Source organism: Babylonia areolata, chromosome 1 (genome assembly GCF_041734735.1).
Source record: "Babylonia areolata isolate BAREFJ2019XMU chromosome 1, ASM4173473v1, whole genome shotgun sequence".
Classification (NCBI taxonomy): domain Eukaryota; kingdom Metazoa; phylum Mollusca; class Gastropoda; order Neogastropoda; family Buccinidae; genus Babylonia; species Babylonia areolata.
The window spans coordinates 74703276-74716717 of NC_134876.1; the positions used below are offsets into that span (position 1 = coordinate 74703276).

General features: G+C 40.7%; 1 protein-coding gene across 3 annotated transcripts in view; it reads right to left on the reverse strand.

Annotated features, from left to right (window-relative positions):
- Positions 1–13442, reverse strand: part of LOC143293557 (cephalotocin receptor 1-like) — a 143590-nt gene that overhangs the window by 16636 nt on the left and 113512 nt on the right. For 2 of the 3 annotated variants that reach the window (XM_076604513.1, XM_076604533.1), the window contains one exon: positions 286–1726. In XM_076604513.1, coding sequence (XP_076460628.1) covers positions 286–729 — 444 coding nt within the window. In that variant the 5' untranslated portion in view covers positions 730–1726. Of the gene's footprint in view, positions 1–285; positions 1727–4990; positions 5053–13442 lie in introns of those variants that run through there. The other variant, XM_076604523.1, reaches the window with a different exon arrangement.

Sequence of the window (13442 nt, forward strand, 5' to 3'; positions counted from 1 at the left end):
CTACTATTGATTTTTATTGTTGTTATTATTAATGTTCTTCTTATCATTATTATCATTATTACTATAATCATCATTATCATCACTACTACTACTACTGCTGCTACATTTTGTTTTACTACTACTACTACTGCTACCATTTACTACTGTTACAACTACTACTACTAGAACAACAACAACTACAACAACAACTACCAGAACAGCAACTACAACAAAAATAACTACTACTTCTACTACAAAAACTACAACAACTACTACTACTATTACTTTTCAAAACATGTAACTCACATATTTGACCGAGCGGCAGAGGAAGTCGTCGCCGTAGAAGCGGTTGGTGATGTCCATGAGGAGCTGCGGGAAGATGTTGAAGACGGCCACAAAGATGTCTGCCAGGCTGAGGTGCACGATGAACCATTGCATCCGGGTCAGCTTCTGCCGGCGCAGGCGCAGCACCACCAGCACGAAGATGTTGCCGAAGAGCGCCAGATGCAGGATGGTGGACAGTACAGCGATCTCCACCTTGGCCAGCTCCTCATCCCTGTCGAAGTAGCTGCCCCCCCACTGGCTGTCGTTGGAGGACAACATGCTGTTGGCGGTGGTGGACGCATTGTGGTTGGAGGAGGGAAAGACGGTGCTGAGGTCTTCTGTCTGTGAGATGTGTCGGACGGACGTCAGGGAACCTCTGAGCGAGTTCGCGGCTTGAGTGGGGTAATCTGTCGGTGTGTGGTTCATTTTTGCTGATATACCTTGTGTGTATTGCGTTGTGTGTATTACACCCACAAACAAGGGGGGGGGGGGGGGGTCTTCTTCTACTGTTTTTGTTGTGTTTTTTTTTCTTTTACAAGTACGTCGAAAAGTATATCAGTACAGTCTGTGCTACTGACAGCTATTTCCTGATACCTTGTGTGTATTGTGTGCACACCAGCATGTGGGGTTTCTTCTGCGGTTTTTTTTTTTTTTGGCTTTTTTTTTTAACAAATACGTCGAAAAGTATATCAGTCCGTACTCCTGACAGCTATGATGTGTTCATAGTTATCTGGCACAGTGGATTTTACCCTTGCTTGTAGTCAAATTGACTCAATTAAAAAAAAAATTTCTGTATAAGACACACGTATGATGATGGCGTTTTAGCACTACAATATATTTATGGTCAGGATTCGGCATCTGTGCATGTCGTTCGGAGCACCTACTTTCGTCCCCTGAAGGGGGAAGGTTCCTAACTGAGGAGTATAATTACAAGTAACTTGTGAAACAATACTTATCAATGAAGAAGATTAACACCCAAGCTTATTAACCAGCAACACACGCTCAGCGGTACACCGAATGTTTATAATTTAATGTGACTTAATGAACTCTTTGCAAATATTTCTATAAATTATAAACCCTGCTCGAGGACATCTCAAAATTCACAAAATGTTTCAGAATTTAGATTAACATTGATTTGTTAATATGTTTGTTGGAGTGTTTGTTTATCCCGTTTATGTAATATTATCAATACAAAGTTGTTGTTTTTTGTGTTGTTTTAAGGGGAATCACACATTTTCATCATCAGGGATGACTGTTGTTTTTGTTTTGTTGTATTTTTAATGTTGCCCTGAAGGGTGCCACTGGTTCTGTTGTGGCCCACGACAATGGTGAAGCGTGCTCAGTTGGGTGACAAACAGCTTCCACTTCGCTGCAGGCCAGGGGTGACAGCAACAGGCCTGACCTTCTCCACTGGAACACGTGCCTGAAAATGTGGAGAAAAAAAAAGGCCGTATCAATGTTAGAAACCTGCAACGTGAAATATTGACACTGTGGCAAATATTAGCTCCAAGGAGAAGACATTGTCTCGTGTGATCACTCGAGCACTCTTTTCGTTTTGTTATGACAACATTATCATTTTCAACAGTGTGAATATTTTGCGTTTTAAAGAGGTGTAAAAGCGTGCGGACTGATCATGTGTGTGTGTGTGTGTGTGTGTGTGTGTGTGTGTGTGTGTGTGTGTGTGTGTGTGTGTGTGTGTGTGTGTGTGTGTGTGTGTGTGTGTGTGTGTGTGTGTGTGTGTGTGTGTGTATGTTTCCATGTGACTCAAGCCTGAAGATGATGATGATGATGAATACATAAAGGGGGAGGGGCAGGAGGCAGGACAGAAAGTAGATGAACGCAGAAAAAGTTAAGAAAAGAAAGAAGAGAAAGAGGAAAGAAAAGAGCCTCTCTCTCTCTCTGTATATATATATATATATATATATATATATATATATATATATATATATATATATATATGTGTGTGTGTGTGTGTGTGTGTGTGTGTGTGTGTGTGAGTGCGTGTGTGTGTGTGTGTGTGTGTGTGTGTGTGTGTGTGTGCGCGCGCGCCTCTGTCACTGTGTGTGTGTGTGTGTGTGTGTGTGTGTGTGTGTGTGTGTGTGTATCTGTGTGTCGCATCTCTGCTTCTTCTAAATACATGTTTTGTCGCATTTGATTTCCAGGCCACTGCTGTTTCTCTTGACGTCCCCCAGATGACACAGGGCGAACGGAAGAGGAAATAAAGGTAATCACAGTTAATGGAGAGGCGCGTGGCCCCACTCTTCTTCTCCGCCGCAATATACAGCGACCTTCAGACCCTTGGCTTCCAATTACATCCCCTTTCACCCCTCAACCTACGCACGCACATCCACCCCCTTCTCTCTTCCAACATGCCCTTCCCTCGATCTTACCTCACCCCCACCCCCCAAACACACACCACATCCCACTATTTTCTCTGCCCTCACCCTTTTTCTTCCCATTCACTGTCAATATCGATTTTGCTGTCCAGCGAAACCCTCATCTACTCCCCGTAACGATCCCAACGACATACTCCAACACTGCAAGTTCGCCTGCTTTTCCTTTTGCACCCCCTGTACACCCCCCCCCCCCCTTCACACCCCTCCCCATTCCACGTCCACGCAGAGTTGGCATTGGAACTATGCACGTTTAAAACCTTAGGAAAGATGCTGATTCAGTCGGTGGCGAAGGTTTATAGGTTCATTTACATTTATATACACCATGTGGAGACTATACTAGCTTGGCCATTGTCCGTTTATTACGATCACTCTGATAAACTTAGATGTATGTTACATACAATAGCCATTTTTACATCATCGGCAATCGGTTCTTAGGAAAAAAAACAAAAAAACAAAAAAAACAAAACAAAAAAAAACAACCAAAAAAAACCACACACAAAAAAAACAACAAAAACAAAAACAAACACACAAAAAAACAAAACAAACAAAAAACAGTGAAAGGAAAGCCTTGAAATCAGTTTTAAAAAACAGGCTAATACCGACTGAAATGAATTTTGTTTTATTCAGAATGGCAAAAATGGAAATAACAAACACTCCTCTCTCTCTCTCTCTCTCGCTCGCTCGCTCTCTCTCTCATCACGCCACTTTAACTTTACCTTTTAAAAAAAAAGAAAAAAAAAGAAAGATTATATTTCCCATCAAAAGTTCAGTCATATCATATCTCAGTACAACTGTGAACACACAATATTTTATGTGACAAAAAATTAACTTAAAAAAAAGAAGAAAAAAAAGAAGATTATATTTCCCATCAAAAGTACAGTCATATCATATCTCAGTACAACTGTGAACACACAATATTTTATGTGTGACAACAACAACAACAAAAAAAAAAAAAAAGAAAAAAAAGAATATTACCTCTTCATAAATGATTTCCAAAACATGAAACAGGCATTAATTATTGTATGCTGAATGTGCTCAAAATCAATTTGAACGTTTCAAAATCTGATTGACCAATGTCCGTTGTAGAAACAGTCCCACCTGACGCTCCAGCCAACGCTTTGCCATTGAAAATCGGAGCAGTCATGGCAGCTGAGATATCCAGATGTTCACTGATACTTGTCGCCTTTTCTTTCGGACTTATTTTATTGACTCACCGGTGTTCGGTTGTCTGTGTGTGTGTGTGTGTGTGTGTGTGTGTGTGTGTGTGTGTGTGTCCGTGGTAAACTTTAACATTGACATTTTCTCTGCAAATACTTTGTCAGTTGACACCAAATTAGGCATAAAAATAGGAAAACTTCAGTTCTTTCCAGTCATCTTGTTTAAAACAATATTGCACCTCTGGGATGGGCACAAAAAAATTATAAAAATGAAGGCTAATTATATGCAAACTGCATTTACTGTTATATTTATATTTTTTGTATTCTCTAAACTTGGCACTTTGATCTGATATTCTGACCTAACAACAAGAGCAGTCATTATTATCATTTTTTGTTCAAACAGGAACTTCTTTTGCTAAGCATGGAAGTTTTATTTATTTTGCAAACGTTTTGGTGCAGATAGAAAAAAAGGGAAATTACTCTGTAATTAATGCTAGGAGACTTAATTCGCTTTAAACTGATCTTTCTCATCTTAAACATTACATTTTGAAATTATACACAATACATAAAAAGCTTGGATTTTTTTCCCAGTGTATCACAAGTGAGTCTTGAAGGCTTTGCCTCTCTTGTTCACTTTGTTTTCCCAAGGTCAAGGTCCCTTGCACATGGAGAGACTAACCACTCTTTACTGTTTATTAGTCTTTTACTCTCCTAGTTTCATTATTCTTTCAATTCAAACTTAAAACACTTTCATCAGCTACTGATTACAGCGAATGTTACAACAAGCAATATGAATTATACGTAGCATCAGTATAGAACTGATGGCGCGTTGCGTAGTTACAGTGTGTCAAACAACACAAGGGGTAAAAAACGCAAACCATATGATGACTTCCGTAAAAAGTATGGAACATGATATGTATCAACCCATTCCCACCAGTAATGCATGGTACACCAATGCACACACACTCACGCGCGCACAAATATAAATAAATACATATATATCATGATTATATATATATATATATATATATATATATGATGAAAATATAAATAAATACATATATATCATGATTATGGACAGACAGATAGATAGATATTATGATCATACACATATATTTCAACGGTTCAACTTACGATTTTGGAACCTGAGCAGAACTGGATGAGACATTGTTGTATCTGACCCCCCTCTCCTCCCCACCTCCGACCCCCACCCCGGCCCCTCCCCTTTCCCTACCGTCCTGCCTTGTCTGTTGCGATACTTTTCCACGTGGGAGGGGGTACGGTATGCACTCCCACTTCGTCACTGAAAACACTGTACGGTGTATACTGTCATCAACAGTTCTCCCCCCCTTCCTCATGGCACACACCAAACACCGCAGCGTGCTGTCATCAGTTGTTTCCCCTCCTTCATTGTCACAGGGAAATTACAGTACGGTGTATGCTGTCATTTGCTGTTTCCTCTCCCTCACCGTCACACTGAAAACACGACAGGGTGCATTGCTGATATTAGCAATACCCTATCTCCTTTTCTGGCACCTGAAAACCATGCTCAGTGTATGCTGTTATCAGAAGTCCCCAGAGAGCCCGCTCTCACACTGGTCTTGGGAAAACACTGCACGGCGTATGCTAATATTGACAGTTCCCCCTCTCTCACTGGCACACGTGTAAAACACTGCACATTCTATTGTGTCATCAGAAGTCACTCCCCCTCACACACACACACACCCCGCCCGCCCCACCGCTCACTCAGCGGCACAGGGAAAACACTGCACGGTGATGCTGTCATCTGCAGCTCCCCCTCCCTCACCGTCACACGGAAAACACTGCTTGCTGGTGTCAATAGGATCAACATGGAAAACACTGCACAGGGTATGCTGTCGGTGGCAGTTTCCCACAACCTCACTGACACATGGAAAACAGGTAAATGGCTTTGCATGTCGTGTGGAACACTACTCGAAATCATGTTGTTCCATTTGTGTTTCACTCAGTCTGTTTTCTGGCTGATTCAAATTTGGGAAAGTATCATTTTGTCCGCCTTCCATTCATTTCCCGTTAATCTCCGCTTCTCTGAATGTGTAATTTGAATCAAATGATCAGTAAACAAGCCATTGTATTTTATCCACAAGTGCCATATTAAGCTTTTTATGTCATTTGATTTTTCTGATTTCCTTCTTTGTGGATATACTAATACAAATCACAAGCTCTATGATCAGCATCAAATACAGCTTAGATTTCCGTATTGTACTGTCCCTCTTCAACAGTGCATTTTACTGATGTTGTTCTCGTTTATTCACCTTCACCGACACACGAAAGCTTTCTCCAGCTGATGACGTTTATAAAGAATACCCGTCTTCGTTTGTTCCAAGGTCAAGACACTTACTGCCATATCATAAAAAAAGATATGAACTGCCACAGGGCACACATTCACACACTGAACACTTCAGTCAAACCTACACCGACACTTTCTTCTAAAATAGCACACTCACATGCTCCATGAGGAATGAAAATATAAAACTTCAACACAACTTTCATGTCCGACGCACATGCATTCTTTCCCAAAGAACGGCAGATCACGTGTATTCTAGTAATCCAGGACGCGTTCTCACACCTGAGTACACCCTTTGACACAATTCATTCAGCAATTAACTAAGCAATGACAGGACAAATTATCTTGTTATCAAGAGAGATACGTGTCGAAACGACTGTGTCGTCCATTCATGATAACACACTCTATCTCCACGTGTGTGTTTACTTAGCGAGGTCACACAAGTTTGCTCTTGAAATGTTTGCACACTAGATGAGTGTTGGCTCAAGATTGTGCTAAGAAAGCTTGTTTGTGTAACGGTGAACCTTTATGTGCTGCAGCGCAACTACCAGGTGATGGAAGAAGTGAGAAAAAGAGTATAATCAAAACATATTTCACACATGCAGAATTATGTCATAGTGCAAACAAATTAATCTGGCGAGATTCAGGTCAAATGTGGATTCTTTCGATTGACCTTCCTTGTCATAATGGAACAATAAGTAGATAATTTTTTTTTTTTTTTAACTCGTAACATTGTTAATGTGAGAGAGAGACAGAGACAGAGACAGAGAGAGAGAGAGAGAGAGAGAGAGAGAGAGAGATATTATTCACACACACACACACACACACACACACACACACACACACACACACACACAGATATATATATATATATATATATATATATATCCAGATAGATAGACTGAGAGAGAGGGAGAGAAAGAGAAGGGCTTTTGACACTTTGACATTTTTCTGACATTGTCTGCATTTTCCTTGTGACAAGGGGAGTACAAATGCATTTTCCGAGAATTAAACGCAGATACAAAGAATAAGAAACTAACGTGAATCGGCTGACATCATCTGTCATTTCGACCATCCACAGTGGACATTCTTATATGTACAAAAATACCTACACATATATACATAATTATGCATACATGTGTATACAACAAATAATCAACCAAGGACATATCCTACTATAGTAAGTTTTTTGTGTTTTGTTTTTTGTGAATACTGACAGCCACCGCGTGAATCTGTAATGTTTAAAAATATTTGGGCATTTAATTATTGTGTATACTTTTTTCTTTCTGAAATCCCATGATTCAGAAACATATTTAGCTAAAGATTTCATGATAACTTCATCATTCGACGAAAGCACCTTTTTTCAGATATTCTTCTTTTTTTTTACCACATTTTTCTCAGAAAGAATGCAATTTTTACGTACAGAATTAAAAGAATCGCACTTCAACACAAAATGTATTTCATCAGTAGTAGCTGAATTACATAATGGACAGGGAGATTGTGTTGATGTGCCAGTTGCAAACCATCTTTTACTGGCGTTGAAGCCAAGTGTTTTCAGTCTAAACCTGGCGACGTTTTGGTATATGCCACTTGTTTGGTTAGACGTCTCCTACACGGTTATGGATATTGGTTTTCCATTTCGTGTTCAAATGTATATTTTAGTGTGCAGTGCATTTAACTGAGCATGTTTTGCATGAGGAGTGCTGTGTAGATTGGATTGTTATTGTTGTTATCATTTTTAATGCAGTGTCTTGTTTTAATTTGTCATGTTTGTTTCTACGTTGGATCAACCTGCATATTTCAATCGATCATATATGTTTAAAAACATTGAACTATTCTAATTGTAAGGCGCTTAGAGCAAAACTATTTGATAAGGCGCTATATAAATAAACTCATCATTAGTTGTTTGATACTGTGATATTTCTTTCTGTCTGGAATACATATTTGAATGAAAGCAAGGACTACATTTTTCTTTGCATTCCATTTGTGAATGCCACCGTTTATTTGGGGGCTATCAGTCTATCTTTAGCTTCGGCAATAGACGCATTTCCATATCCCTCGCCCTGGTAAAACCACTCAATTCCTAATCCATTCTCTGTCGATGCCTTCTTCACAAAGTATGCCCACTTTTGCTTTCCTCTTTACCCCTGTACCGACATCATTTCATACGCTTGTCTACATAGCCTTCACACAGGTAAATGTGTTACATTGATCTACTATTTAACATATTTTACAATTGTTCTCAAATGAAGTAGTTATCTGCCTGAAGAGAGAGAGAGAGAGACAGACAGACAGACAGACAGACAGAGACAGAGAGAGATAGAGAGACACAGAGAGGGAGAAACAGACAGTCAAGCAGACAGACAGACAGAAAGACTGACTGACTAAAAAAAAACATCGCTACAGTTAGACTTCTGCATTACGGCGCCCCTTATGAATAATTATCTTTCAGAAATAACACTTTCCGCATCATCAACCAAGTTTTTTTTTTTCCACATTTGGTAAAGAGGGAAGTAGTCTACCTTTACATCAACATCAATTTTGATCTGGCGGGCTTAGGAGGAAGAAGTCTCCATGCACTCATGTTCGGGCCTGGCGCCCACGCATACGCTGGGTAACAAGTTAAACAACTTGGCAGACTGGCAATTTCTGTCTCCTGATATTTCGTAACTGTGTAAACAGCTTTGGAAACTTCATTACCCCGCTCCAACCCCCAGAAAAAAAAAAAAAAAAAAAAAAAAACCCGACGCGTCGTAATCTCATTGTCTGCATCAGTTTGACGAACAATTAACAGACCGCGTACTCCAAACCAACGTGACACTCCCATAAGTTATAGTAAAATGTGGAAAGACCCGAACTTACTTTTCAGGTACCAGGTAAGTTGAATACTTTTCAGGTGTCAGGTAAGTTGAATTTAATCTTAAGCTCCAGAGAAAGGAGAGAAAAAAACACACAACTATTTTGTTATTGCAGGGATAAATAGATCATTTCCGAATTAACCCATACAGCCCCCACTCTCCAGTTTTCCACACACACAAAAAGTGTTTCATCGACTATCTTATATTTCTAAAGATAAAGCCGGTAGGATAGTGAAAAACATGTCTGAATAAGAGCTCTTAACACTTTGGATACATGTTTCGCAATGAAAAACTGGCAATTTGGTGAATGGCCATAATGTGATGGACGGTATTTCAGTCACCGTACATTCAGACCGGTTTCTTATAACAGTATTCGTGTTCGTGAGTTCTCTGTTCTTATAGATGAATCAGTCTTTCAAAAGCAGGTTAAGAAATGAAATGTAATGAACTTTATCTATCTAGGGCACATAAAAAAAGCTCTAAAAAAACTTTCTCACTTGTAGAAATGAAATACCTGATTTGCGGACACTTAATAATAAACACTACAATAAGAAACTGGACAAATCCAAAGTGCGATTTGCTTTTTGATTGAATTATTAAACGTTTTCCTTTTTTTTTTTTTTTTTTTTTTTTTAGAATATTAAACCAACTTAAAACTATGAAAGAAATAGAATAGAATATGGTGTGTGTGTGTGTGTGTGTGTGTGTGTGTGTGTGTGTGAGAGAGAGACAGAGAGAGACAGAGAGAGAGAGGGATGGGGGAAGGATGTATGTTAATAATGACTGAATGAGCACTTAATCGATGAAAATAAACAGTGCCTGCACACATAGGAAATGTATGAGTATGCACCATTCTTGTGGGAAAACAAAATCGAGATATGGAGCACTACCATCACACCAACTACACAAAATACTGGTGTGAAAACTGAAAACTAAATAAAGGTCAAATTCTCACAATTTCATAAGCTGCTGCTGCTTTTCATGTCGCAGATGAGAACAGGTGCCATGATGCTAGAATATGATTATTTGCGATTCGTTCGCGGAAGAAAAAAAAAACATATATCATTAAAAGGAACGTGTGTCTGTAAAAGGGACAGAGAGAGGTAGAGGAGAGAGAGAGAGAGAGGGACAGAGAGAAAGAAAAAGAGAGAGAAAGAGGGAGAGAGCGAGTGAGAAAGACAGACAGGCAGAAAGAGAGAGAGGGGGTGTGGGGAAGAGGTGGAGCGACACAGAGAGAGCGACAGAGAGAGAGAGAGAGACAGAGAGAGAGAGAGAGACAGAGAGAGAGAGAGAGACAGAGAGAGAGAGAGAGACAGAGAGAGAGAGAGAGAGACAGACACAGACACAGAGACAGACACAGAGACAGAAAGACAGAGAGAGACAGAGAGACAGAGAGAGAGAGAGAGAGACACAGAGAGAGAGAGACAGAGAGAGAGAGAGAGACACAGAGAGAGAGAGAGACAGACACAGACACAGAGACAGACACAGAGACAGAAAGACAGAGAGAGACAGAGAGACAGAGACAGAGACAGATACAGTGAGAGGAGATCGAGAAGAAGAAAAAAGAAGGAAGGAAAAATAGTGTCACAAGTGCAGCTTTGAGTTTAAAAAGTCATCATGTCAAAGAAGAAAAACAACATGGAGATGATGACGATGATAATGGTTCTCACGATACAAAAACAGGTGCTTTAGTTAAAAGGTCGTGGTTTTATGGAACAAGCTTTACACAGTCGTAAAAAAGTTTCTGCACTCAATCCCTCTCTTCCTCACTCCATGTGTGTGCGTGTGTATGTATGTATGTATGTATGTGTGTGTGTGTGTGTGTGTGTGTGTGTGTGTGCGCGCGCGCGTGCGTGCATGTGTGCGTATGTGTGTGTGTGTGTTGGCGCGCGCGCGCGTGTTTGTGTATGTGCATACACGTGCGCGCGTCGGAATGTGTGTCTGTGACCGCGCGTACACGTGCGTGCTTCCGTGTGCGTTTGTGAGCTACTCTGTCGCAATTAGGCCTACTCTTTGTACGTATAATGGACCCCTAATCGACCGAGGCGTTAGTCTACACGAAAAAAGTTGCATGTTAATTGTTCCATTTAACACCAGGGAAAGCACTGATGTAACCTCCACGGTCACCTACCCCCACTCGCGTCGGTCAGCTCATCAAACATCAGAAGGGTGGTGTCCACAATGCCCCCACTGGGCAGCTTTTGTGACGAACCTTCATGATTTAATCGCGCGAGCTACCTTCAAAAGAAACAAGCTTTCGTTGTCGTAACATCATTCTGGCTTGTTGCAACAATAGACAACAACACAACAGCTTCCAACAACGTACCCTCGTCCTTTCTCTTATTATCACCCATACTCCTCCGTCGCCTCTGTGACTGAAGTAAATTGCAAGTCTCTGAACCTTTTAGTGGGGGAACTGAGTTCGTTATATAATAAAGGCGTGATGGAGTTTCTGGGCTGGTGACGGGGCGGAATGGGGTGGGGTGGGGGGGGGGTGGGGGATGTATGGGGCAGGGTAGGTAACGTCATACTTACTGAATGTTATGTTTACACCATTTGAACGGACATAGTTCAAACCGGGGTCTCTTTTGTGCTGGGTAATGACCATGAAAATTGTCATTATTTTGGTTGATTGTGTGAGCTTTGAATGCAGAGCTGAGAGCAATCTGGTACTCAGTCAGCCACAACTTTATGGATTAATCTTAGAGAGCGCTGTTAAATTTCTTTCCTGGCCATCGCGGTGGGTGTCCAATCTCTCTGGCCATGTTGGTGATGAGATATGTAGCTTGAAAGAACGCGTTGAGTGAAGCTTCATGAGATCCTTGTTATGATGTTATGACCTACTTCTTTTCCATCATTATGGACACTGACAGTCTGGCATACAGCCTTTGTGAAAATTGGGTCTCTTGTTCGTTATTTTTACCATCCACATGAAAAAAAAGAGACAGACAGACAGACAGACAGAGAGAATTCATTCTTAAAAATCTTTCTCCAAACCGATGGCTCCTCATTACAGGGTAACCATCTCTGAAGTCAGGACACATATAATGATTTCGCAGTCCCTCTAAGCAGGAGAAGTCTTTCTTCCTTTCTTTGACAAATATTTTCGTCTGTTTTCCGACACTTAGCATTGACCTTATTAGCTGTTACCGTTGTTACCGCAAAATTTGATAAGCAAGTAAGCCATCCCGGTGTAACTTCCAAAATCTCCCCCCCCCCCCTTCCCAAATCAACATCAGGTCTTGTAAAGGCCTTCGCTACTGATATGTCAATTGCATGACAATAACTATTATTCAAGAAAAACATGGGTGTGTACTGATTTTTTTTTAAATATATCTTTGGTACTTTCCATGATGGTATAGCCAAAACAGAATCAAACTGTTTATTCGATAAAAAAAAAAAAAAAAAAAATAAAAAATTTAAAAAAAGGAAGAAAAAAATCTGCAGTCTTTGCTTTGTTTGGAATTCGGCATGATGCACGTTAGAGGTAAAACAGACTCACAAAACTTTCATTGCTCTGGTTTAATCTTCACGAGGAAAATCCTGGACTCTTCCATCGTCAGTCTGTCATAGCTGCATTTTATCACAGTTCTTATAAGACCGTGATACAGATTCAGATCATACCATTTTTTTTCATTTCCAAGGACACCGCATTGTTTGCATCTCATTGCATCGGTCTTCATTTGTGGTTTCAGAGTTTCATTTGGCTGTTGTTGTTTATAGTAGAGGGTGGGAGTGGGAGTGGTGGGGAACTGTTCTGTACATGGAATTGCCTGATGGAATGCGACAACACGATGCTAGTGGTGCCCCTGTGAGAGTAATGTCTGACAGACCAATCAGATGTCTGTTTCCACTGGACAGCACATTTCTCTGCTTCTTCACCCTCCTTAATTTTGTGTGTGGCAGAGAGTGGGGGGGAGGGGGGAGTGAAAGGAAAAGAGAGAGGGCGGGAAAGAGAGTGGCAGAGAGAAGAGAATGGAAGAAAGAGGGGGAAAGGGAAGAGAGAGAGAGAGAGAGAGAGAGAGAGAGAGAGAGAGAGAGAGAGAGAGAGAGAGAGAGAGAGAGAGATGGACGCACACAACGAATGGTGGACACATTTTCCAAACTGGAGACATTCCTCATTCGGATTTATTGGTTCACCCCACAACGTGCTTTTTCTTTCTTAACCACATCATTCAAATTCAAATACTTATATGTCTGTCGCTTGTTACTCCTCTCCTAGCCACCCCTCCCCCCACACACACACACACATACATACATACACACAAATACATACATACACACACACGTACAAACACACACGCGTACAGACAGACACACACACAGACACACACAGACACACACACACACACACACACACACACACACACACTGTTCATTTCAAAGTTACCCGAATCTGTTT